At 40.5% G+C, this 27,214-nt stretch overlaps 1 protein-coding gene across 1 annotated transcript in view; it reads left to right on the forward strand.

Annotated features, from left to right (window-relative positions):
- The first annotated feature begins 340 nt into the window (after positions 1-340).
- Positions 341-27,214, forward strand: part of SLC6A2 (solute carrier family 6 member 2) — a 70,801-nt gene continuing 43,927 nt past the window's right edge. Inside the window, exons 1-3 of the mRNA XM_074583160.1 lie at positions 341-794; positions 22,925-23,056; positions 26,833-27,070. Coding sequence (XP_074439261.1) covers positions 341-794; positions 22,925-23,056; positions 26,833-27,070 — 824 coding nt within the window. The remainder of the gene's footprint in view (positions 795-22,924; positions 23,057-26,832; positions 27,071-27,214) is intronic.

The following is a 27,214-nucleotide window of genomic DNA, read 5'->3' on the forward strand; positions in this document are numbered from 1 at the left end:
ACCGGGAACGCGGATTTTGCCGGGCGGGCAGGAGCGGCTCCGAGCGCCTCGTAGCCTGCGGCAGGACAAGCCCTAATTGTCTATCTTTAAGGTGAAACCGCCGCTGGTGGACAAGGGGCAGCGCGGGGCTGCGGCCGGCTCCCGGGGCGGGTGGGGAGGCTGCAGCTGGGTCTCCGCCGGCGTCCCCCAGGTGCGCCGGCGGCTCGGCAGATTACGGGCAGCGGCGGCGCGCCCGGTGCCGGCCGCTCCCCCGCGGAGGAAGGGCGCGGGCAGCCCCGCTCCCCGGGGGCACCCCGGCGGGCGCGGGCAGCCGCGGTCCCCCCTCTCCCGCCTCATTTGCATGGCTCTTATTACGGCCGTGCCTCGCTCCTGCCGCGCTGACACCGGCGGGCTGGAGCGCGGAGTCGCCTCCAGCGGGAAGCGCGCTTCCGTTATCCGCGCTCCCACACCCCCGCCCGCTCCCCCTCCTCAGCTCCCTCTCCTCTGGATGTTTAAGGCAAGGATGAACAAACAGATCCAGCCCGACCGCAAAGTGTCGGTGGTGGCCCCCTTGCCGGAGCGCCCGGGGCCGCCGCCCCCGAGGAAGGACGTGGAGCTGATCCTGGTGAAGGAGCACAACGGGGTGCAGTACACCGCCAGCAGCCTCCTACCCGCCGCCCCCGCCCCGCGCTACGGCGCCCAGGACAGGGAGACCTGGGGCAAGAAGATCGACTTCCTCCTCTCCGTCATCGGCTTCGCCGTGGACCTGGCCAACGTCTGGCGATTTCCCTACCTCTGCTACAAAAATGGAGGGGGTAAGCGCGCCGCTTGCGAGGTCCTTCTCCCCGGCCCCACACCCGCACCGCCGCAAGGGCGGCATCCCCTCCTCCTTTCCCGGAGTTTCAGGGGGAAAAGCAAGAGCCGAGGCTCTCCCCGCGGTGCCGGCTGGCGAAGGCAGGAGCGGCGACACCGCCGCGCTGCCCCGTTTTCCCCCTTCGCCCCCCGGCACGGCGCATCCCGCCGAGCCCCGGGCCCTCGCAGCGCACGGGTCGCCGCTCCCGCCGTGCGGCTCCCGTCCTTCGGGGTAAGGGATGCTCGCACACCCCTCCGAGTTGAACTTAGTTGGGAGCACAGGCGTATCTGCCTTCTGCTGACACTTCAGCCTGCTTAACACTTTTTTTCGTTCGTAAAAAATAGCAGCAAGAGGGAAAAAAAAAACCCAACCAAACAAAAACACTTGAGCAGAAACACGGCATCTAGAAAAGTTAGCGCCGGAGCACTGAAAGGTTTCTTGGGGAGAGTTTTAACGTGGGGTCAGGATTTCTGTCCTCCCTTCTGCAATTTGGGGGCTCTACCCCCTCCAAAGTAGGTTGGAGACTTGTTACAAACAAAACCTCACCTCCTGCACAGTTTGGGAATGACAGCAACAACGAAAAAAAATTACACACAGTAACTAGAGTTAGCTCAGATTGTCTGGCACATCTTCAGTAAGATCGTAACTCCATCATCCCCTTTCATCTCCCTGAAATACGCTGTGCTGTCAGTGATGACTCCACGCGGTGATGGAGTAACACCATCTGCGAGCTGGGCAGGTGCCTGGGGTGCTTTCAGATCACCATCGGGAGAACAGACCCTGCCTAGCAGATGGAGGACTGCTTGTGTGAATGGTGAATGATACAGAGAACCACCGCTAGATAGAAAGTGTGTTCTGTAAGATAGTTATGTATGTCTTGATAATGTGGTTGCCTGGCACCACATAATGTGGATAAAGGCTAATGGTTCACACTTGTAGCATAAAATACTTGCTTCCTGTGAAAAGACGAATGCAGGATGGGAAAATCCCTATCAATTAACATGGAATTACACCCGTCCTTGGAACTTAATAGGGTACTAGAAAGGGTTGGTACTGAAACACTCGGTCTGGTTTGGTACCTCCAAAACTTCTGAGGGGAGTCAGAAAATCTCTCTGCTCACCACCCAGACATGCTGAAGAAAGTAGTTAGTACTGAAAAATAACCTCCATCCTTATTTCATTATGTCCAGAAATAATCTAGCAATTCACACTACAGCAGCACAATTCATCATGAACTCAGCAGGCTTCCACGGTGTCAGGTGCAGGTGTAGCAGCAGAATCACGCATGCCACTCAGCACATATGTGCCATTGCCAGATCTCCGGGTTATCCGGCAATTTTTAGGGAAAGAGGTGTATTCCCCCTATCTCACATTGCACAAGGTGACACCCAGTGTTTGAACTCATTTCTATCGTATTTTGGGTCACTTAATTTCCTAACCTGCTTCCTTTATAATTTGCTGCTAGCTCAGGCATAGGAGGTGACTGTCTGCAGCTCTCTTGCATTTTGTTTAGTCTCCATGTATTATCTTATGTCAGTTCAGCAAACCTGGGTCTTCATCAGCATCTTTTAATTCAAGTACTTCCAAATTGCAGTGGAGAGACAGCTAACTACTTCACAGCTACAAGAGCCACCTTTCAGTGAAAAGTTTGCACCAATTCTTCTATACCACCAAAGTGGAATCAGAGCTTTACAAGCAAAGGTAGAGAGGCCCTCTGCTATCAAAGTCTATAGAATGACTCAGAACGGCGTACTGATACAGAGATTATAAACACTTGTTTACTCTGCTCTTCAATAGAAAACAAACTGCAGTATGAAGCATCTCAAATCAACACCTTGGATGTCATTCCTGAATGACATACATAATATCACAACATCCTTTACTGGCACTTAAGAGACTTATTTTACCATAAAATGAAAGACGCGATAATCCCAATGGTCAAAAACCATCAACAATGGGCTTTTCCTGAGGAGATGTTCTCATGGAGGACATCAGCCAGCTGAGCTAGACAAAGACACATCAGCTGTGGCTAACAGGGGGACAAACTCATTTTTACAGCTTGATTGTGCTTGGCTTAATGAAGTTTAATCATATCTAAATATTGAGATTATTTTTCTTTTTCTATGCTGTTTGATAGAGTGTGGCCATCAGCATATCAGTCATGACAGAATTTCCAGGATAGAGCCTGCACTGAGAAGCGGGGAATGGAAACACAGCCAGGGACTGGTTAACAGCTCTCCTCCTTCTCTTTACAACAACTGTCCCTATGTTATCCTAAAAAATTTCCATCCATTGCCTCCCATGTTGGACATGTATCAGTTTCAGTCAGTAGAAACTCCTGTAAGAGATTCAGGCTCCAAAGTACTTGACTGAGTTTCAAGCCAGGTCAGTCCCTTCTCTGTCAAACTGGGTTTGTGAGCTTGTTTGCTCTATGGGTGAATTCTCCTACAAGAGCAAACATGAGACAACAGGCAGAGCTATAGGATATTGTTAGATTTGTTGCTATCTTTCCAGTTCTAAATCACAGATATGCTGAAACATCTTCCTCCCCACCCCCGGCTACTGCAGGAGGGAACCTTTTTAGCACTACAGCAAGTTTTGCTATCTCAAAAGAATAATCCAATGGGTTTCATATAAGTGCTGGCTTATGTATCTCCATACAGAAGATATAATAAAAATAAAGTACTATTAGATACGGAGAAAATTTCATTTCATTATCTTAGTAGTTTTGCTGGACTGCTGAGCAAACTAGAGAGACAAAATCAGGTGGCATTTCTATACCTGTATAGCATGCTCAAAAGTTTTACAGAAGCTCATAACAGAGTTATAGTCTGCTTTTTGATATTTAAACTAGGAGATAAAGGAAAAAAACTGAAACAGATAAAACTTGCATTGGATGGCATGTATAAAGTAAATCAGTGGAAGGGAAAAGGTTTCCTTTCTTCCTCCCTCATTTTCTCTTTATTCTAAAAGCCTCATCAATTCTCAGCCTCAGCAATTTAACTAGAGCTGACTTTAGACAAATAGTCGAATGTAGGTTACGAACTTGTATATCTTCAACAGACATACAAAATAGGCAGTAATGCCATAAGTACTGAGCCACTAAGGTATTTTAACACTTGTTTTCAGCGTAGCTTGTGCTATCTAGCAAAAAGAAATTTGGTTATCCTTCCAAAATCTACACCCACAAAGGTTCTACAAATTGCTCTTAAATGTTGAACAACAGCGTCAAGGACATGGAAGTAGTAGAAAATGGCAAACCCCTTTACATCTGAAAAAAGTGACGTGGGTGACGTGTACTGTTATGTTCCTAAAACTGGCTATGATTAATTTAAGATGCCAGCAGACACACTAAGGGCCTTTCCATGCTTGTAAAAATAGGTGGTTCTCAATAAAGCGTGAGAACTTAAAGTTAACTCAGATGGAAAGTATAAATACACACTGTATTCCCTCATTCACAGTTGAATTTTACAAGGACATGGATGCATATACACCCCCTCCTTATTACTAGCCAAATCCTTGAGTTTCTTTCTTTGATAAACCCAGAGAAATTTCCTGATTAAAAACTAAACATACAGGCTTTTGGGTTAGATCTTGAAGTTCCACACATATAAAACTCCGATAGTTTACTTCAGTGAGTTTTACTTAACACGAGGCATACACCACCCAGTGGTAGTTATATAGACTTTTTTATGTTAGGTAACTTTAGAGACAGTACTGGTGGTGTTAACAAAAAAATCCCTATTTGTATTTTAACAAGCTCCAAGTAACAAAAAGCTAGAGAGTAAGAAGCATCCAGCAGCACTAAAATGCTGAATGAATAGCCAGAAACATCTGTGTTTTGGGAGTAGCCTGCTGAGAGACCCCAATGGGACTTCTGCACAAAGATAGATGGCAGAATGTAACCTTTCTGTGAACAACTGTGATTTTTGGAAACATTCTTCTGCTATAAAAAAAAAAAAAAAATCCCCAATCTCTAGTAAGATCTAAAAGCCTAGAGCATTTATTTTTTGTATCAGTTACCTACTTCCATAGGACTTGCCTGCCTTACAAGGGCAAAGAGAGATCCAGTGGCCGTGTGATAATATGATACAGGCCACAGAAAACTTTGAGGACAGTTTAGTATGAAATGTCTGGATGAGATCTTGCCCTCAGTGACTTCTTGGAAGCAGGATATGCCCATATATAAAAACTACTTTACAAGATGATAGGGAGGCTCTGTACAGATGGTAAAATTCTGCAAGCTCTCATTAATCAGATAAGGCAACACTCCAGAAGGGGGAATTCTCAAACATCACCTTGTCGGCTTCTCTGATCAATAAACCACAACTTACATGTATTTGACTGCTGCTCACAGCACAAAGGAAAAGCACTATTTGCAGCAAATCAAATACTTTTTGTGCAGTCCATTTGTGAGAGTTTCAAGGAGCAGGGTATGTCACTGGAGAAATCATCAACTATGGTCATTTCTACCGGCTATTCTCACAAGTGCTATATCCTCATTATAACTCATTTCTGGCAAAAGCCCATTTTTTTCTATTTTTAAAAAGAGACTCCCTAGCTCTATGACTCTGTAAGTGGTCAGTATCAATGTACTCAAAACAAGTCTTTATAACACATCCAACCTTTTAAGTGCTCCCCAGTTCTGTAAGAGGCTACACAGAATTAAAGAATAAGAAGAGTATTAAAATTAGACTCTCATCAACTTAGGGAAAGATTTACCCTGATATTTGGATTACATCTAAAATTTTACTGATGCCAAATGAAGTTGAGTAATGCCTAGTATGATTAACTGATGTGCTCACAGTGGGGGAGGATGATGCTCAGTCGTAGTTAACAAAGCTATTGTAGTTTTTGTACAAGATACTTTTAATGTTAATGTTCATTTTTGATCCATTTTCCTGCATAGTCGTAGGCAAAATTAGTATTTCCCATTGAACTTTGTGGAAAAAGAATTTACCAGCATAAAGTACTTCTTTTGTGAGCCAAAGTATTTGCAAGGTCAGTCATGTTCAGACTACTCATTAGGAAGCATGTAATTGTCGGATTAGTCACTGGAGACTTATTGTATCATAAGAATCAGATTAAGCTTTTCATGAATTTACGAATAGCTGCAGATAAATATTTTAACAGTTCTCTAGCTATCATAATATACACTTTTAATCTCCTCTGAAGCATTATTTTTAAAGTATTTTTAGACCACAGTATTTCTAGAAGAAACTGTTTGCTTCAAAGAACAGTTCGCCAGCAATCAATACACTTTAGAACAGAAGTATCTTACAATTTATCCTAACGCTTCCTTTCCTATTCATACTTCCATAAACTGCAACACAGCACTGAGCAATCCACAGCACAGGTACCAAAGACAACATACAACCAAATCCAAATATCCCCAAACAGGGCCAGCCCAAAGGCAGGTGCAAGAGCTCTCACACACTGAGAATGACACCTGTGAAAGTATCCCCTGCCACAGAGCTGTGAGCCTGGCTGTGCACCACTTCCCCAAAAGCAAGCTGTGATACTGCACCTTGCCTTTCTACTAGGCTCTGCCCCTTATGTTTTGCCAAGTGCCTGACAGCAAATTTCATCACTATTTTGAGAAATAATATAATCTGGCACTTTACACTTCAAAGGTGGATGACCTTTGCCTTGTAATATCAGGGTTTACATTCCAAAATAGCATTGATAATGATAAGAATAAGTCAACTTTGAAGTAATGTCACTGTAAAGCCTACGCCGAGAGTTTGACTCATCATTCAATCACAGCTTAGATGCAAATCTAGTCATTTTGGTTTCCTAATAAGGGGGTTTCAATTCCCGTTCACACATCGAATCAGTGACCTCCAATAGGTTGTGCTGCTCCCCACACTGTGGGCATCAGCTTTGAGCTCCTGGACATTGTGTGACATAGGGGACAACGTTCAGTTGCGTTGTGTGACAGTACTTCCTTCCCCAGAACTGGATTCAGTGGCCAGCTCACAGTTGCTCTCTTCCCTTTCCCACATGACTTCATCACTTCCCTGTCCTTTCCTTGATCAGCCAGTAATCATCCACAGAGGAGAGATTCACCTAGGCTCACCAGATTGTAGCTCGCATGCCAGTTGCCAGCTGCTTCTCTGAAATTCCCTTTCCTCCTCTACCTGTCTCATTGGCTCTGCAAAATAAACCTTCAGAACTGTAATGTCTGCAGGGTTATAAACTACTATGTCATACACCTACTTCATATGAGGCATTATGAATAGTTGAAAAGGAAGAACTGAGCCTTTCAATTCTAAAATTCTCACTTAAATTCTAAAATTCTCATTCGTGACTCTGGCTTCTGGTAAGATACCATGAAATGATGTGTAAGTGGTACACTGTATAGACTCTCAGCTAAATACCTGCCTGAGTGGAGGTATTTGTCCCTGAACAATTCTAGCAACCCACGGATTGCCAATTTTACAAAGGTTCTAGAGATACACAGACATAGAAAGATTCTAGACAAGGTTCATAGTATTCAGCTTCACATTATACCTTAAGAGGACCATACTCTGATTAATGCAGGGCAAGCATTCAGAACTGATCCAAGGGGTGCTCCAATCAATTACCAAAAGTGGTTTTCCACTTTTGCTCCTCCACGTTACCAAGATAATAAAAAAGGTGGTGTGAACCAAATGAGCTGTTTTGACAAAAGCAAAGATACCTCTTTCTAAGCACACTGAATGAACACATTTTGATTACCACTCAGAAGCACTTTATTCTGAAGAAAGAGGCAGAAAAGACATCAAGCAGTAAACTTAGTTCTGTTGTTTGGAAATTTTAAATCTCTGCTGAAGGTCTCCCCCCGACCCCAACTTCACTCCTGTATGCTCTTCTCAATTCAATCAAGAAATAAAGGTACTGAAAAATCCCTAGAAAGCCATTCCAACAGGATATATATCCCTCCTGGACAAGTAAATTCTGAAAGTCGCATTAGGAAGCCTTCTATGTTCATATAGAGGAGCATAAAACATATACAGGAGCTTCTTATAGTTTGTCTAGAGATCTCAGGTTTTGGATACTCATTCAAGCTGAAATAGCAGGCTCTTAAGCTTCATCTATTTCTAGTCTGTTTTCTCACTAACATCTTTTTAAGCTCTTTATTAAATTCACTGGGATCAATGGAGAACAGAAAGGCCACATTAGGAGTGTAGGCAACAGCCCTTCTTTATGAAGAAACCAAAATATCTCTAAGGAGACTGAGACATGGTCTACATGGTTTTGGGGCAGAATTTCTCTTTCATTCTTTTGCAAAATATCACAAACCTGTCTGTCAGTTCAGTGAATATGTGAATACAGCTCCAGAGGTCTAAAGATGTTTCAAGACAGATACTTTCCTCCCCATACTTACACCGATATGAAACAGAATGCTAATACAACTACTTACACATGAGATCAGAGGGAACACACAGCTTTAATGAGTGTTTAGATATGCTATGAAGGAAATGATGATTAAAATCAGTCCACAAATTACTCAACCTCTCGCTGTGAATTAAAATGGAAACAAATGGTTTAAAGAATTTTGAGCAGTTCTGAGGAGCAACATCAAATAGAGCATGCCTTCATTTTTGCTATGTCTAATGGGAAGCTCATAAGCAACTCCCAGTTCTAAAGCTTTTGTCCCAGGTTAACCAATTGATTAAATAGTTGAGACACATGCTGGCTCTCTAATATCAGTATGCACCGTAAACTCCATAGCATTTACACACATTGTAATTATTTGATTATGTTGGACCTAACTGCTCTCAGCACTATTACAAAATAATAAACCATAACCAAATCAATTCTATACTTAGAGATATATTTATATTAAAACATTGTAATTTAGGAGGCACGAGACAAATTCAAATGAAGTGTCTTTGTAATACAGTTCTAGATCTTTCAGTACCACTTTGCTGTTAGTACTGTCCATTCTCTCTGTATATATCCTTCATATAGAATATAAAAAAAACACGATAATGGATTTGGGGGAATCTTGCAACTGACTCTTGATTTGAAATGTGACAATGAGAAATTATTATTATTACTGAAGTTGAAATAAGTTCTATTCAGGACAACTCCACTGCCTCAATCCAGTTTCAATGAAAAGTACGTAAAGATTCCAGGAATATCACACTGATTATAAACCTTCAGTTTCCCTTCCTCAGGGCACCTGGAGACAAAGGATTCATGTAGCCTGTTACCCATGTCTTGACAGCCTGTAATTCCTTCCTCCAACTACAACTCCTTAATCTTCCCCTTTCCTTCTCCCTGCCTCCAAGTCTTGAACCTTTCATGGCAAGATTTCATCCTAATTGTGTAGATCTTATGCACTGGTGCTAGGTCAGAATAGTTCCAAATGAAATGCTTTACTGACACTCCAGACTTTACTTCCTAAAGTTGGATAGCTGAGTCCTTCAGGAAATCAGCACCAAAAGTGCCTAGACCCCTAGTAATGCCGAATAATCCCTGTTCTCATGGAAATTCTGGAGAGATAACTGTAGTATAATTCATCATCTTAACTTCTGTATAGATTCAACATACTTAATTTTAGCCATACAGATTTTGAAATCTTTAATCCATAAAGAAGGGGGAAAGAGGTGGGCGAAATGGAAGGGAAAGAGTTAAGTTCATTGCCTTATGACATATTATTCTTCACAAAGACGATAGGAAAGAACCTCTAAACTACTTGTCAAGGCTATCCTGTTTTATTTGCAGTCTTCCTCCTCCTTTCCCCTACTCTCTATTTAAACAAGTTTTGCAATCTCTCTCCTGAAGCATGACAAAGGTGACAGCACAGAACTTCACTTTGAGAACTAGGGTCTACCGTTCAGAAACAGAAACTCTCAGCAGGGAGGTCTGGCTACGTAAGCCACATTCTTCTTTACACTCATATTCATCCAAAGCACACTACCAACTCTCCAGTGCACAGAATTTCATGATAACATATTACTAAACAAAGCTCGGACAGGATTGGGCAAGCAGTTGTCTTTTGCCAGTCCATAAATGTTTTTTTATGACTAGCGTTCTGATTGCTGGTATGCAGTAAGACAAGCTGCCCTTATTATACAATAAGCCTTTTTATAGAAGATGGTAATTTTTCCAGTGCTCCTACTCTTTAAAGCTTTATGAGCACAACCACTCACTTCCAAAAGCACAAGTGATTGCAGAAGCTGTGCTCTTAATGTAGGTATTAACTGGTTGCTATTGCTTGGCTGTTACTATTGTTGAAGAATATACACTAATTTAAGTGTGCAAATCAGGATCCAATGCTCCCAGACTGGTGGTGTTAGACTGCACAAATATAAAGCCTTTCTTGGACTGCTTTAGTATAAACTGCTTGCCTAGAACAAACCCAACACCAGAAGAGCAGTATTGGTTTGATCCCGCCCCACTGAAGTACACAGGATTTGTGATTTCAACAGCAGAAGAATATTACTCCTTTACAGTCTTTATTTCAGAGCTGGAGAAAAATATTGCATGATTTCCAAGCACTGCAATTAGTGACAGAGTGAGTTAAAAGCCATGTCTTGCTATAGCACTCTTGTTAGTTTGAGAAACAGCTTTTGCGGCATTGATGTACAGGAAGGACTGTGGCTGGGTAATTGCACAGCATTCGTTTTTACTGAAGTCCACAGAACTGTGGGAATCCGCTGATTTTCTGGCCCATGGACTGCATGGAAGAATACACCCTATCTGATTGCCTCACTGACCATACAAACAAGCTGTTACCATGGGCCTAGCATATGTACTGAAAAAAGCAGCCAAGTATTGTGTATCTTATTTTTTGCTAGCTATTTATAATTCATTCTGCACCTTCTGAACTATGCGGACTGAACAGCACTCCTCACTGATTTAACTTTTATTTCTTTTTCTCTCTTTTTCTCTTCTGTAATCAAACACCTTTTGCAATGTCTATCCTGAAGCATGCCAAAGGTGACAACACATTACTTGCCCTTAAGATCCGTATCTCGAGGCAAAGTATTATACTGATTCCGGCCAAATTCCAGTTTAATAAAAAAAGAGGGAGAGGCTGGACTTTTTCTGACACCAGTCTAGAGTAGAATGACGGAAAACTTTTTTCAGACCACAAGGTGGAGCAGTAGATCCTTATAGATCTTATTAGATCCTAACCTGATAATTAATGTAACAGCAAGGTACTGAGTTTCTAGGAAAAAAAAAATAAAATTATTGGAGGACCTAACAGGGTGGCTCATGAGTTTCAAATACAGAGCTGACGAGTAATAGCAATGATTGTTCCTAAGCAGACCCTTCTTGGATTTCCTGATTAGTTTCATTTATTAGGACATTATAGGAGTGGCAGCTTTTATTGATGCCTAATTCACATCAAGGAGCTCACTTGTCAGCACAGCCACAATGACAGCAAGGAGACAATCCATTGATAACAAGATGTTTCTCCCTGAACACACCATTTTTTAAATGAGTGCAACATTAAAATGGAGATATAGCCTCTTCCCCCCCAAGGAATGATACAGGAGGAAAGAATTTCTCAAATACTAAGTTCAGGAGGTTGTTCTCTGCAGTGCCCTGAAAAGATTTACCTTTGGAAAACAAACAAGCTCCACACAGACTTTCACTATCATTCTACAATACAGAATGTTAATTCTATATTGTAAAACTATGAAGAATGTTTCTTCTTCAATGTCAATGTAATCCACTTTCCAGCAGGTCTCAGCACCTTGCCTTCTTGGCAGAAGCATCATTATTTCAAAACACCAGGAAGCTAAGAGTTTTAGTGACAAAGAGCAATTACGTGTGTTGGACTAACTACAGTATTAGAAAATTCAAGGCCAAGTGTTATCAAAACATGAAGTTCACAGCTTAGAAGTTACTCAAAAGTATCCTTGCTACATAAGTCTTTGCTGGCGTGCAGCGCTGTATCTGTCTACTGATGTCCAATGAGACTGATGCTACAGAAAGCTCAAAAGCTCATGCCCCCAGCCGAGGGGTGATTATAGCTGTACATAGGCATCTTATAAATAAGATTTATCACAAAACTAGGGAAAAGCTTGTACTGTGCAGTGCTTTTGTCTCCTCTCTAAAGAGAAATGCAGATGTGTCAATGAGATCATGAGGCAGGTGTTGGTGAGACTGGAGACACTCCAGGATGTTGTTTTGGGGAAGAGTTTGATCATTTGTTCTTTTTCTGCAGTTTGTTTCTCATTTATGTATGGCTCTACAGCCTTAGTTAAAATCAATAGATTCATAAACCACAAGGGAGAAATCCTGACCCAGCTGAAGTCAATGGGTGGTTTTTTTCCATTGACGTCACCAGAGCCAGGATTTCAACCCAAATAACAGACGTCTCTCTCTTAAGGACTCCTAAGTAGACAGAATTTCCAGACTAAGAATTATGTGAGAAGAAAAACAGAGTTAAGTAATAAAAAACTATTCAGACTAAACTGATATAGAAGACTTCCACTGATCTTCACTCAGTGCAATAACTCAGTACTTCACCTAATAAGCAAAATGTCAGGACTTACATAGATGATGGTCATTATTACACAAAATGAATTTACTCTGTGAGAGTTAGGCTATGACCTCGGCATTCTCCTATGTAAGGCTCAAGCAATAAAAAAAAGTACTATTTTAAGAAGTGCTTTCACTCTCACAGTTTCAGAGAGACAAATGATTAGGCAAGAATCTCCTTCTAGCTCTCAAGGCTAAAGAGAAAAGCTGGGAAAATACAAAGCAAGTACAAGACTAAAAGCCAGCAGGCAAATAAAAAGATCACACCAGATCTAAATTTTAAGACATTTTAAATTATTCTGGGGTCTAACCCATGTTTTTTGAACTTTTTAAATTGGTGGTTGTAGGAATATAGCTGGTATCAGTGAGTTACTCTCTCTCCTTTGACTCTTCCCTAAAAGAAAGTGACTGAGAACAGTTACCAGGCTATCCCTAAATTGCAGGTTAACCCTTCATTGACACATACAGAGGCTGATGACAAAATCACTGTCTCTAACCCGAAACTAAGAGATTTGGAGATCTTCAAGATCACCTACACTCTTCCCTTCTAAATACTGTTTTACAGTCTTGAGGTATTGTGTGTTTAAAAGCTATTTAGAAATATGAAAAAAAAATATAGCTGTGTGATAAGCTGAAAACACCAAGCTCAGCTACACTGATTTGTCATAAGGTCTGAGTAATGAGTGAACAAAATTGCTCCTCAATCTGCCCTAGCAAAAGTCTGCACTGTGATGAAACAAGAAGGATTTTGTATCAAACTGTTAATAGGCCTCTGCTTCATCTTGGCAGTGAGCTATGATGGGCCCTGAGGTCATTTGCACATTCTTCTATGGCATTTCAAGCTAGGAGGCCCTGTGCAGAATGGCAGTGACAAAGTACGTACTGGACAGCTCGGACTGGGGGGAAAATTTACTTCATTGCTTGAGGCCTATTAGGAAAATAGTCCACTAAAGAACAGAAATACAGCTCAGGTTTCAAACTTAAAAACTTTGGTCTGATTAATTCCCACAGAAAAGGGAGAGTAGTTGCACAGAAAATGAAGGGAGGGTGTTGCTAGCCAGTACAGCTAGGCTGATGCAGCACTGTTGTGGTTTCATACTGGTCTAGGTGAGACTTCGTTTACCCTTTGGAGCAAGGGAATATCAAGGGAAATAGTTCTCACAGTCTTCCTGTTGCAGGGATGCTACTGAAAAGTTTAGCTTTGTGCCCACAATGCCCAAATTCTGAGACACCCCACCTGATGGCTCTGCATTGCATCCAGAATATTTCCAGCACTACCCTAGGCCAAATACAGATTTTTTTTCCAAATTGAAAGGTTTTCTGTAAATAACGTGTGACAGTTTTTGTGAAATTCTTGTGTTCAGTGCTAATAGTTCAGTACAAAGTAAAGAAGCCACAGCCATTTGGAAGCTACCTTCACCCAGACCTTCCAAAAATTTAGCACTATCCAATAGCAACTATAATCTTTGATAAGAGTACAGGGTTTTGCATTGTTCTAGCCAATTATGCAGTAGTAGCCATCACTGTAATGGTAAATTTGCCAAAGTGGTTGCTAGCAGCATCACGCACAGTCTTTATGTTTACACATAATTTAAATAAATGCAACATTTGTCTTATATAAGAAAATATTATTTATGGATAGATAGAATACTATTCATTTCAAAATATGTGTGAAGACTGTACTTTGTAGTTTACATAGCATGTCTAAGAAATATAGATATACCAGAAAACTGTACATAAAGAATAATTCCCAGCAATGTTGACAGAAAACATAGGTGGGTTTTAATAAAACATGTAGAATGGCTTTGTAGTATATGTAACTCTTTGCCTTCTACTTTAAAGTCCTGTATAAACATGCATTATATGTAGTTTACAGTATAGTTATTTTGCTTCCTTTAGTGGCATTAGAAAGAACATACATCCTGAAGGCTTCATTTATAATGACTGAGAGTAAAAGTTAGATTTACTAGAATTCTTACAGATAGGAATGTATAACTGTCTCATACTTCTGTGATAGAACACGACCCTTTATTAATAGGAAGAATTTAGAGGATTCTGTTGTACAAGAGTTTGTAAAGATTAAGATAGTACAGAAAGTATTACATTATTGCAAATAAATCTCTAATAAAGCCTGGAAGGAAAAGGAATGTTTTGCTTTGGTCATTGAGTCCAAAAATTGGAGTTACAACTTAAAATTGGATTAATCACAAAATGGTAAGGCAAGTTCTAACTGTGCCTCAGAGTGTTTATACTTGATTCTTCTCTAGCAGAATTTCAAGGCATTTACCTCCTATTGGTTTGTACATTAATCCTCCTGAAAGCTGCCTGGCACTTGTCTACAGCTGATTTAAGATGTCTTAAGCACTTTGTTTTACCCTGGCACAGTTATGAATCTCATGCTGCCTAAAATGGGTACTGCCTCCTCTCCAGAGGGTGCTTAACTCTGGGGCTGTTTTTTATTTTGACAACCTGCAAAAGAAAAAGCAGTCTTTAAGAGAAACATCCTCCATCTGAGGTTGTGTTGTGAACCAGAAATCGCACTGTTACATGTACAGAACAATGCATGTTTAAAATGCCTTGTCTCACTATGTACACTAGCTACTACTGTGGCTCTAATTAGCTCTGCCGGAGCAGTCGTATCACCTCATATTAGGCATCCAAGGCAGGTGGCATAACTAGGACATGGGTCTCCCCGTCTATACCCTGTACAATGTATACAGGACAGCAAGCAGCTCCCACAAGGGCAATCCTGAGAATGTTAGAAAGAGTAGAAAGATCAAATGAAAGCAAGGACTAACACTGCCTTAATGAGGGGCTGAAATCCCAGGCTCTTTTCTAGTAAGGTGGAGGAGCATCTCAAGGATATAAACTTGGCATTCCCGAAGCATCAAACGTACAGCTCAGGAAGTGGGTACCATAGCTAACATGCGTACAAAAAGTGCCCACATAGCTCTTCAGTCTGCCAATATACAAACCTGCAGCACCAAGAAATACTTGTAAGGTGGGAATTTTAGGTAGGAAAGCAGGAATCACTATTACACTGTAATTCATTAGCCTAGTTCACTCAGTCTCTTCAAATTATTAAAAGAAGGCTGAAACACTTGATTGCAGCACTTAAGCATCTTCACGGGAAGGAAATAGAAATGTTGCAGGGTATTTTAATTTATCAGGGAAAGCACTGCCACAATCAAATGTCAGATATATTCAAATTAGAAATAATGATTTTTTTTAAAAAAAATATTTTTTTATAACAAAGTTATTAACCTATGAAATAAGCTACCAAAAAAAGCAAAGGATCTGCGCCTGGTATCTTCAAATCAGGATTGTATGTTTTTCTTCTGAAACGCTGGCTTATGTTAGACAGGAAGTTAGATCAAAGTATCTAGCAATACATTCTGACATCAAAATCAGACGGATCCATGAATTTTGAAAACATTCATTTTAGTTTACAGCTGACTGAAACAAAACAAACACAAATGAACATGCAAGTTCTCCGAGAAGGGAGAGAAAACCATGACTAAACAGTCTGTATCTGAACCAAAGTAAAACTGTAGTTGCCAAAATCTCCCTGGCACCAAGCAAGGACTTCCCTACACTTAAGAGACAGCTAAAGCTGATGAAGTAGTATTTCCTTTCATGCACATGACTATATTCTGTACATCACAGAAAACAGTTTTTCAGTACACACATTTCAAGGAAAACTTATCACATGAGGTTACATTATTACAGATTTTCTAGTGCTGGAATCCAGCAAAACCTGCTTATCTTGTTCCACAAGCTCACAGCAAGTATCTTGTCATCTTCATTGAAAAAAATATTTTTAGCCATAGATGTTCTGCCACCAATAAATCAGGGTACATTTTGACAGACACTTGATTTTGTACATCTCAAGCACAGCCTACACCTTACATGGGTGGTTTTGTTGATATGCAACTGCAGGTGAATATATCCTTGTGTCACCCCTAATAATTGCAAGGTTGGGGAAAAACACGAATAGAACACTCCTATTAATAAAATGACAGAATAGTATTTTTTCTTCTTAATTTAGCATCTCTTAAGCTTCCAGTCATGTCTGTTGAGAAGGAGCAATGTTCTCCAGCTAGGCATCTGCTCACTGACCCGGCAGTCCAGTACTACGCACTTCCTCTGACCAGCACCCGCTGAAGAGTTTGTGAACTAGAAAGTTTGCTGGTTTGTTCCCAACAGCATTAGCTGTTCCAGGAAAGGATACTACCACTGCTACAAACCCTGTCCTAATGAACATTAGTAATAGGGATTTCATAAATCATATAACAAAACAGTCTACAAGCTGGCCCCACATTCCAGCTCACTCTCTCATTTCTTGTTTAAACCAGCCAGGTAGTTAAAAAACAAAAAGGCACAAAATCAACAGGATGCATTTGCGCAGGAATGTTTGTAGCTAGACCTTCACATTGTTACAGACTTCAGGTTATTTACTTACCCAACTACTGTCAAAACTCACTTGATGCTAATTCATTTATTTAGAAACAAAGGGGCCAGCTCCAATAGCACCTCTGCCATAAGGAGGCGTAAAAAAAAAGGCTATCACTGCAACCTTATAAAGCAGATTTTTGGACTCTCTAGGGTCACAGAGCAGAAAATGGGAATAGCTTAATTTCCTAAGCTAGAAGCAGTGAGAGCATTGTCAAAGTCAGCAGCAGGAACCCCCCGCAAAGCTCCAGAGCTCACACTACCCCACAGGCCATCTTGGACCAACCTGATTTATATTCTCTCAAACTCCTGATGTCTCTTTATTTATTCATTAATTCCCTATCAAACAACATAGGCCAGGGTTCTGTTCTTGTACGTTCCTGCGATTATCTTTAAACTACGCACTGTTGTAAATGTGATCATTTCATTAATTTATGTAAATAGGACCTTAGCCAATGACTTGGGTGTTATTTATGAATGAATCATGCTGCTCTGAGTGGCTGGGTATATTTAACTCTCATTAATTTGTTCAAAATAGCTGCTAATGGGTTTCTTTAGCTCATTACTCTTGTAACAAAAAGCCAAAGAGATGACTGGGTTTGCATGGAAGGGCTTGGGTAACCCTTTCTGTTACATCCCAGTGACCAGCTTATAAATATACTGCACTTCAAGTCACTTCAAGTGATTTCAAGGCAGTAACAGCTCAAGACAAAAAATGCAGGCTTCAGTTGGCATCAGCCCATGAACAGCATTGAACCATTTCTGGAAACTATTTGTTTTCACTTTCTTTTGAGTAAAAGGAACGCTATTAAAATTGGAATTCTGGAAAAACTGAAGGCTCTGAGCCCAAATTGAGAGTAGAAATATAAACAGGTTCAAATCTAGCAACGGTTTGTTAGAGGGAGTAGCTAAATATAGGGGCTCCAAAAGAAACATATCGCTCACCATGGTATAGCTTTCACTGGTTTTATGACACAGAAATACTTTCCATGAAAAAGTTTGCATACTTGGAAGATTTTATTGCATACTTGGAGGATATTACATGTGCAAAGTGCTGCTGAAGTTTTTATAGTATGTCATGCAATCTGTTTTGTAGAAAAATGTTATTTTTGACTACTATAATCTATTGCTGTCTGGTCTCAACATCATCATACAGCTGCTGTTAAAATCATCATATCTTGGCTTTGACACTGAGGTTACATCATGCTCCTTTGTATCTCTGACTTCTCTTTGCTGTGCCACGCAAACCCGAATTGCTTTTAATCTCAGGTCAGTAAAGGTCTGCCTTTCCACCCCCTCTTCCCAGGAGTCAGCATCAGGCTCAAGCTCACCTGCTCCAGAGGTACCCTCGGTGGCTGTACAAGCCAGCTGGCAGCCAGTCTGCTCCAAGAGCCAGAACTAACATTCACATACTAAGAAATACCTGCCTTTCCAATTACGTCATTTTTCTACCTATAGTGATCTTGTACAGTCTAGATTTCAAGATCTCTGCATGGGGGACTTCCTTTCCATTCGCAAGCGTTCACACGGAGTAGAGGTTCCACCCATTTTCCTCGTTGCCCAAGCAGACGTACTGCATTCTATCAACTGTTTGCTGATATTGTTCAAAATACTATTCTGTATGAAAAAAACAAGCAGTGTTGATCAGATACAGAGATTAGCTTGTATTTCAATGCACCAATTGGGAGATCTTTGTTTTAAAACTCTTTTCCTGCACAAATACTGGAAACACTCCTATCAGAAAATATACTGCAATATTTGCTCAAAGTTTGTTGTTTTAGCAGAGATCCCCGCCAGTTAACATTTTGACTAGAATAACCATGGCAACAAACGCAAAAGGCTAATGAGCACAAACAGTTCAAAGTTGTTTCAACTACCCCTGTCCTGGCCTGCTTCTTGTATGTGCATGAACAAATCCTTTTAGGATACCAGCAGCTGTTTAAATGATCTTTTTTCAGTCATTAGTAAATTAATGCTTCTTTCTGGTATTTAAAAGCAAGATGGGACCTCCTCGTAGGACTGAGAGGAACATTTAGAGCTGCATTCCTCTTTGCCTCCCACCCCTTATAAGATGCTGTTCATGCTGAAGAACAGAGGGAGGAGATAGTCTTTGCAAGGATTCTGTTACACCAAAATTAAGAAGTTGTTTTGGCACTAAACACAAGAATGTAAAGCCTGTCTTGTATTTTGTCCTTCATTAATTAAATGCAACAGGTTTGTTGGGGTTTTTTTTACAAAACTCCTATGTAAGTTTCCACTTAAAGTTTCGCACAGATGGTTCTTGTAGAAGCTGAGGGTTTGATCTAATCTAGTTTTGCGTAAAACACAAGGCTGTCTTAACTCCATGTATACGCTGGTACCTTAAGGGATGCATATGGATCTCATGAAATCAGTTAACAAAGAGACAGAGCAATTCACGACAGTCTAAGGCCAACCTGCAGCTTTTTTGCTGCACATGACTCAGTAGCAAGTCAAGTATGGCTCTTATGCCAGGGCTGTATTACAGATGTTAATTACTTCAGATTTTTAGCTCTTAAGGGAAATTAGGAACCATTAGGGATTGCTGAGACCAATATTGCCTTGTGCAACGCAGCTGTGTGCTCAGCCCCATCCCATCACACAGTGGGGGAGTGGAAACCCCTTGAGTGCCATCAGTGTGTTGCTGCCAATGCAGCAATCCCACAGATTGCATTCCCTTGGCTCTCTGAGGTAGGTAGGTCTTGGCAAGCCAGTCTGAAGTGTTAGCCAAACCGCGTGCTCCCTAGGAGTTCAGCTGGCTGGGCTAGGCAAATCTGACTGGCCCCATGGATTTGTGCAATTAAAGCGCAGCAGTTTCTGTGGCCGGTGGCACAGGCAGAAGTGACATGGCTGGCACTCTTCCTAACACATTTTGACTCCATACACCAGGAAGGCATTAACAGCAAGGCTGCTCCTTCAGAGAAGTCTAGTATGATGCTCAACTTCACACCAGTGGACCTAAAGCAAGAGGACCACCAGGAAGCCAGGTTGCCTCCTCCCTGACCCACAGGATGTTCACACACACAGGACGGTACAAAGTCTTCTTCCCCACAACACCTCTTGCTCGTAAGATACCGTACACAAACCAGTCCTGTGATGGACCCCCTGCGCAATCAGAGTGAGCGTGGTCATATATCACACACATGCTGTTTATAAGCATTTGCATACCATTCTAGTTTGCATGATACTTTGACCATCTTTTTTTTTTTCCTTTGAAGTACCCATGATATCAGAAAGGGTTCAGTGAATACCATGAAGTTTGATTCTGGATACTGGCTAGGAAGAGAAGAGCAAATATCAAGATATTTACAAAATACCTGTCTTTTGGGTATTTTTTACCTAATCAGAAGCTGCTAAACAAGAAGTTTCCAGAAGTCTCCAAAACATTAAGTCAACTTAATGTGACTAAGCACCCTTACTTTGATATTTATCTCAATTTCAAAATACTTCAATCATTTAGTTACCTGAAAAGTAATCCAGCTATGAAACCCTGCCATACTGTGTAACTGCTCTTTGCTGAAAATTACACCACACCTTATTAATCCCTTGCGGGGGCAGGGCGGGGGAAGAAAAAAAAAAAGATAGAAATCTCCTTTAACTAAAGCCTGGAATGACTCGCAGCCAAATAGATGACGCTTAAGCAAGTATGCCTAAGTACAGTACACTTCACAGTTCATCATGGCATTAGTCATACTTAAAAACCACGTATTTTAAACTAGCACTTAATATGTACGTCCACTACAGATCTCCAGGATTAATTTTCTCAAACGCAAGTGTCCCTGTGCAATTTGTGGCATCGTGTTTTCCACAGTCTCTTGACATTGACGTTAATCAAACGACACTCTGTGCAAACTCCATACCTCCCAAATGCAAGCGAGGTTTGTGAGTCAGCTCCACACACTGTAATACTATCAAAGCAAGACAAGTATGACACTTCAAAGACTGTCACTTACAAGAAATCTGACAGTAATATCACCTAAAATAATTTTTCTAGATATAGTGAAAGCAATACATAGTATCCCAGATTGATTTAGCTGAGTATGTTTCAACACTGAGCAGAGCTCAGAACTGCAAGGTATTAAGTATTTGTTGAATACAAATATTTTTTTTCTCTACAATATTCAAACATACAACAGTTCAACATGACAGGCATAGAAAGCAGCTGATGAACAATACTGAAACATTACTAAAGCATGTATCACTGGTACTGAAGGTAGGTTGCGTTCACACTACACTCCATATAAACATCATGAAGAAGAAGATTCTTGCCCCCAAAGTGATACAACCAATATACTTCAGCTTTTAGGATGCATTCTCAAAGCTTCAAAGCTATTCTTTATTCCTGTTGATAGACCTTGTCTCTGTTTCATTGCAAGACTTCAGCTTTCAAATGCATAGATTTACAACTGAATGCTGAATAAGTTGTCCTTACCATTATGTTACAGCATGTTACTTTTAGAAATAGATTTGTGGTGTGACTAAGAGAACAGTTCACTTTTCTATTCTTATTCTCCAGTATATTTGGGACTCAAAAGTCCCTCTCTGAACAGTCATCCTAGGCAGCTTACACGAGTAATATCTGTGAAAAGCAAACATGAAAGGTAAAGGAGCAATTAGACTTTTAAAAGCACGACAGTAGTTTCAGAAGTACTTTTTAAATATGCAATTCATTCTGCTTACTGGCATGTTCTAGATAGCTACAGTCATGCTTTTAGCTTTTATGCTTTTATAGACTACATGAACCTTCTATAAGTTTATAAATTCAGAAGCAATGCAAACTTACTTCCTTTTGCAAGGGAAGTTTTCAAATTACTAACCCAGTGCAGCAGATTTTAAAGGTTTGCAAAAGTTCCCACTACTTGCTGTTGGGAGAGAGAGACAGCTGCTGCTGTTTTTCTTTTTTATTTTGCTGAACAATGTAACTGTGATTTTCACAATCTAGTTTCTTTTTCATAAGTAACTCCCAAGGACAGCAGTCAGTTATTCAGAATATGTAGTTACTCTGTCAGGTCCTTATTTATCAAAACAATCTAATCATTTTTTCATACAGGCAAATTTTACATGAATTGAATTGTCCTGGACCAAGTAAGTGATGCAATAAAACAAAAGCTACACTTTACAGGTACCACAAAGCAGAGGACTGACACAGCATCCAGTTATTAAACATGACACCAACTATAACTGTTTCATAGTACTGTATGTAGCCATGCGCAGGGGAGTCTTTCTGTGACCTGCTGGATCATATAAAATTGCTAAGCAATCTTCAGATAGTTTCTAACATTGATGATCCTTTTGTATTTCAGTTAGCAATACTTTCTATGATAGTAGCACTGACACATCAGGATTCTGCCACGGGTGACAGTTTCTGTGGTATGAACTCACAGGAGAATCCTCAATCAAGTAAAGTTGTGCATTCCAGGAAGGCGCAAGCAGCCCCGGTACTGCCCTGCTGCAATGTAAAGATGCTGTACTTGGGGCTAGCTGTGAAACCTAGTACGTACTCCACATTAATGGTGATGAGCATTGCTAGGTTGGAAAGGGGTGTGATGTCCAACACATTTCATAAGAATAAGGGAATTTATTACAGGAAAACCCAAAACATGCCATGGAAGCCCAAATTCCATATGACTGATCGGTAGCGATTCATTTTCAAGCTAGAGATTCCTAAAGACACTTTACACAGTGTGATTTAAACCACATTTACAGGAACTCACACAACACTTTTTCCTTTGTTGCTGGCCTCCATGCTCCCTTTTGGACATATTACACTAAAAAAAAAATTGACAAAATTTTTCAGAGTCCCTTTCCCTTTTAGCTCTGCAAGTGTGTTCAGCATCAGTTCTTGTTCAGTGAGAGATTCATTTCCAGGGACACATTTTTTTTCCCTTTGAATTCAAAAGCAGAGGGGAAACATTAGGGGGAAATAGGAGCCATGGTCTACAGCTTTTTTCAGGGGTTTTGTCTCCACGACTTTAAAAAAATACAGGAAAGGGACAAGAGAACATGGGTTCTTCCCTTCCTGAAATTTCCTTTCTAGTTCCCAAAGGCTTTGTCTTTAGCCAGTAGAAGTAAGCATTAGGAAAAGCAAAATGTAACCAAAACATAGACTATGACATCTAATTGTTCCCTTTACAGGTGCTTTTCTTATTCCCTATATCCTCTTCTTAATCATTGCTGGAATGCCCCTGTTCTATATGGAATTAGCACTGGGACAGTATAACCGAGAAGGGGCTGCCACTGTGTGGAAAATCTGCCCAGTTTTCAAAGGTAAGTGTCCCTCTGCTCACTTGAATAGCACCTTGAGGGTGCTACCCACTTGTGATCACAAACAAAGTAAAGGTCTCACATCTTTCCACAGACAGCATGATATTTGCTGACCTTTCCCCAACCCTTGAAGTCAGAAGTCTTTTTGTTATCACAGGTGGAGCACAAAATGGGAAAAGCCACAGAAATCATCTTCAGGGTGATCACTGAGGAGCAGAAGAGAGAGCAATGAGCAGAAGCAGTTCAGCCCCATCACCCTTTCCAGTGGGGGGAACTGGGTATCGATAGGTGGAGGGAGGGGTTGGCAATGCAAACATGCGGAAATACCAAATCCCATCTAGGTCAGTTCAGCCCTGTCTCCCCTAGCGACTAAAATAACCACTGACACTATTCAGTTCATTGTGTGGAGCTTTCTCTGCAGAAGTCAGGGTACCACAGTGGCTAGAACACCAAAATGGAGTTGTGAAGACTGTAGTTCAACCACTAGACTTGTAACATCGCATGAGTTATCTGTGGCTCTGTACCTCAGTCTTCCTGCCTATGAAATGGGAGCAATGATTCTGACAGACTTCGTAAAGCGCTTTTCAAATCTACCAACGAAAAGCACTTACTTAAACCTGAACATTAGTATTACTATTGAGTGTTTCCCACTAGGGTTAACTCTCCAGCGTCACTGAATAAAAGGCTGTGGAATGTTGTCTTGCGCACTGAGTTGCAATCATTCTGCAAGGGAGAAATAGCCCAGGTTGGGTGTCTGGATACTGATCGGGGTGTTTGGCATCTATCAGGGATAAAGGGATCTCCCTGGGTGAAAGAAGTCATATGCTCTCTGTACATGAGACAAATACTTGTTAAGGAGCCTCAAGAATTTTCTTAAGCATTGCTTACCAGCAAAAATGCTAAGTTCCCTTATATCTATACCAGATTGTATCTCAAATCTTATGTAAAAGCCTTTTCAACACAGAGCCATTTGAAATGAAACCAGTCAAGCTCAGCTGATCTTAGAAGCTTAAAATTCAGATCGTGTTCATCCCGTTACTGACAAAAGCTGAGGAGCTTAACAATAGCAATCCAAACTTGACGGATCCAGTGCTTGGATATAGGTTACACTGAGTAAATGTTAGTCTTCCTTCTCAAAATACAGCTTTCCTCTTCAAGGAGTCTAGTGCTGCAGAATAGGAAAACTGCAGGGTTTTTTTTCTTATCAGTCAAACCCAAAACTCACATCAAAATTAGAGATATAATAAAAATTAAATAAGCAAGCTATTAACATATGTGCCCAAAAATTTTAAAATGAATTCATATAGATTTACCTAGCCCTACTATAATCACTTCACGGGAGACAAAATTCATCCCAGCACCCTGGAACCTGGAGACCCTTGCTCAATCAAAATTCCTGCCAGTATCAGTTAATACCTTTGGATGGCAATGAGGATTTTGAAAGCCTAACTGCAAAAATTAGACCTTAAGGATCACAAAATGTTCGAGTCAAATACCACTGTGCTCAGAGGTACCATATCTGTTGACTTCAGGATTGAAAAGATGATGAGAAAGAAAAATAGAACTTATTTCATGTATAGTCCTATTGACATTCCCGCTGTGTTTTTAAGCTGACATTTTCAAGGTGGACTAAACATACATTACTGTTGATTTTTAAGTGTTATTATTACTAGGATATAGAATAGCATAAGTTATTTGATTCTCAAAAAGTAATAAGCATTGAGTTGTATTTGCACCTCAGCACTAGTATAAACTCAGCACTTCTAAAGTTTTGACCAAATCTTCTGATAACATACAAACATATTCTACTGCTAATGCTTTTGAGTTGTTTCTGGGATAACTCAAATCTCTCACTTAAATGAAAAGTACACAGTCTACCCAAATTTATAACAGCTGCTCTAAATGAACAGCACTATAGCACTAATTTTAGCTATGAATATTATTGCTATGAATTCTAAGGACTCTACTTCTAATGAGACGCTCTCATAATGCATGCAATGAAAAATATACCCTGTAACCTTTGCAACACAGCAACACAGTTGTTTTCATCTCTGCATTTCCAGGGTCTATTCTAGGGTGTGGGTGGTGCGGCATTACTTTTAAGAAAAGCTAGACCTAGAAACAGAAGAGCAAATTCATTCCTCAACATTCTTGTGACTTCAGAGGAGTGACATTTAAGATACATTTGATCCAGTATTTTTTAATCTTAATATTAATTATCTATCATTGTCCTCCTGAATTTTGGGAAATCATCCAATTACAGGCCAACATATATTATTCATACTTAGTATTTTAACATTCACATTAACACTTAAGAATTATCCCCTTGGGTGATTCCCCCACACACACCGTTCTAGTGATCATAATGTATCACTAGAGTTTGAGTGTTAATGTACCAGATTCATTTAAGCACGAAGGATTTGAAGATACAGTTTCATCTTTACTTTCACAATCTTTTCCCCAGTGTTAGGGATGAGCAAACTGGTCTATGTATTAAAAGTCTCCTGAAGAGCCAAGAGTAACTTTGGTATATGCAGCAGTCTTTGAACTGCCAACTCCTTCAGGGTCAGCATCTGTTCCTTATGCAAATTTTAAACCAAGGATTAATACTCAAAGTGTGTGCTACTTCCTTGCTTTATCAAGAAACATGAAAGCCTAATAATCTCCAACTGCTGGGCCTCCCATGCAGTATCTCCAAAAAAACTAAACGGAAGAAAATGAGAAGTAAATGTTTACACTTAGGTGCTGTGACAGTACAGCAATGATAGTCATAAAACAGCTGATAGTCTGTAGCTGTAGTCTCTACCTGTTATATGTAATACATACAACTTTGGGGTAGGATTCAGAGAACAATGCTGCTCACAAAGTAAAGGAAGAATGATATAGGTCAAAGTAAAGCAAACTTCCTGAACAATTCTGGCATCAAACTTTTGTTCTGCTCTATTCCTCCCAAACCATTGGAAAATTTCCATTTTCACGAGGAGAACACGAACTCTCTGGGGCTCTCTCGCTAAAGGGACCCTCCAAGCACACTTCACGGTACGCAAAATATATAAAGCAAATGTTCAAAGTCAAAAGAGAATGCTTACAGTGGGGATTCTGTAATCCTAGGGAGCTAATAAAATGGTTTGAAGGTCCACACACAGTTTAGCTCTAAGCTTGACATTCACCAAGATTTACTGGCATGCGCAAGAACCACTTGGAGCACCTCAGTGAAACCGCACAGATTGTTTCAAGCATGTTTTGGACCTAGTTACACACTGACAGAAGCCAATCTGGAGAGTAACAATGGGAAAGAAACAGGAGAGGGAGCGGTGTCTGTTCCAAACTAGCTCAGGGTGGGAACATGAGGCACAGGGAAACTTCACTTAAGTCTTGAGCCTTACTTTTCCAAGAAAAGTTGCCAAGGACTCTGACATTATGAAGATAAAGTGAGTTTCACTCCTAACATGGGCTTGCAATCTTCTGCATTGGAAGCAAATCAGCAACGGAGCTTTACAAGAGGAAATTTTGACATTGCACTGCTTAATTTCTTCTTCTGGCAAACAACTGGATTTCCTAAAAGCCAGTCATTTTCCAAAATCATTAATTTAATTATTTGTTTTAAGGTCAGTGATACAGTGTCCACATGTGTGTACGTAAATGTCAAATAATTCCTTTTATTGGTCTGAAGATCTGAAATTAATTTGCAACCACATATGTTTCAGTTTAACTACAGTGTTTGCATATACTGTTGCATGTAAAACGCAATGTATAATCTAGTTTTCCTTTGTCTTCAGGTGTAGGCTATGCAGTGATACTCATAGCTCTTTACGTGGGTTTCTACTACAACGTTATCATAGCTTGGTCTCTGTATTATCTATTTTCATCATTCACATTTGAGCTCCCCTGGACAAACTGCGACAACAGTTGGAACAGCCCAAACTGTACAGATCCCAAACTCTTCAATGCATCGGTGCTTGGCAATGGTACCAAATACTCAAAGTACAAGCTCACTCCTGCAGCTGAATTTTATGAGTAAGTGTTGACTTGACTTTGCTATTTATTTAAAATTGTATGTCTAAGAGTGTTTCCTCTGGAAGGTAAAACAGTTTAGCATCCAGCCTCTAGAATAAGCATCAGAGGGCTAAGGTTAAAATTTAGTTGTAATGTTGATCCATA

The sequence above is a fragment of the Larus michahellis genome, chromosome 4 (genome assembly GCF_964199755.1).
Source record: "Larus michahellis chromosome 4, bLarMic1.1, whole genome shotgun sequence".
Lineage (NCBI taxonomy): Eukaryota > Metazoa > Chordata > Aves > Charadriiformes > Laridae > Larus > Larus michahellis.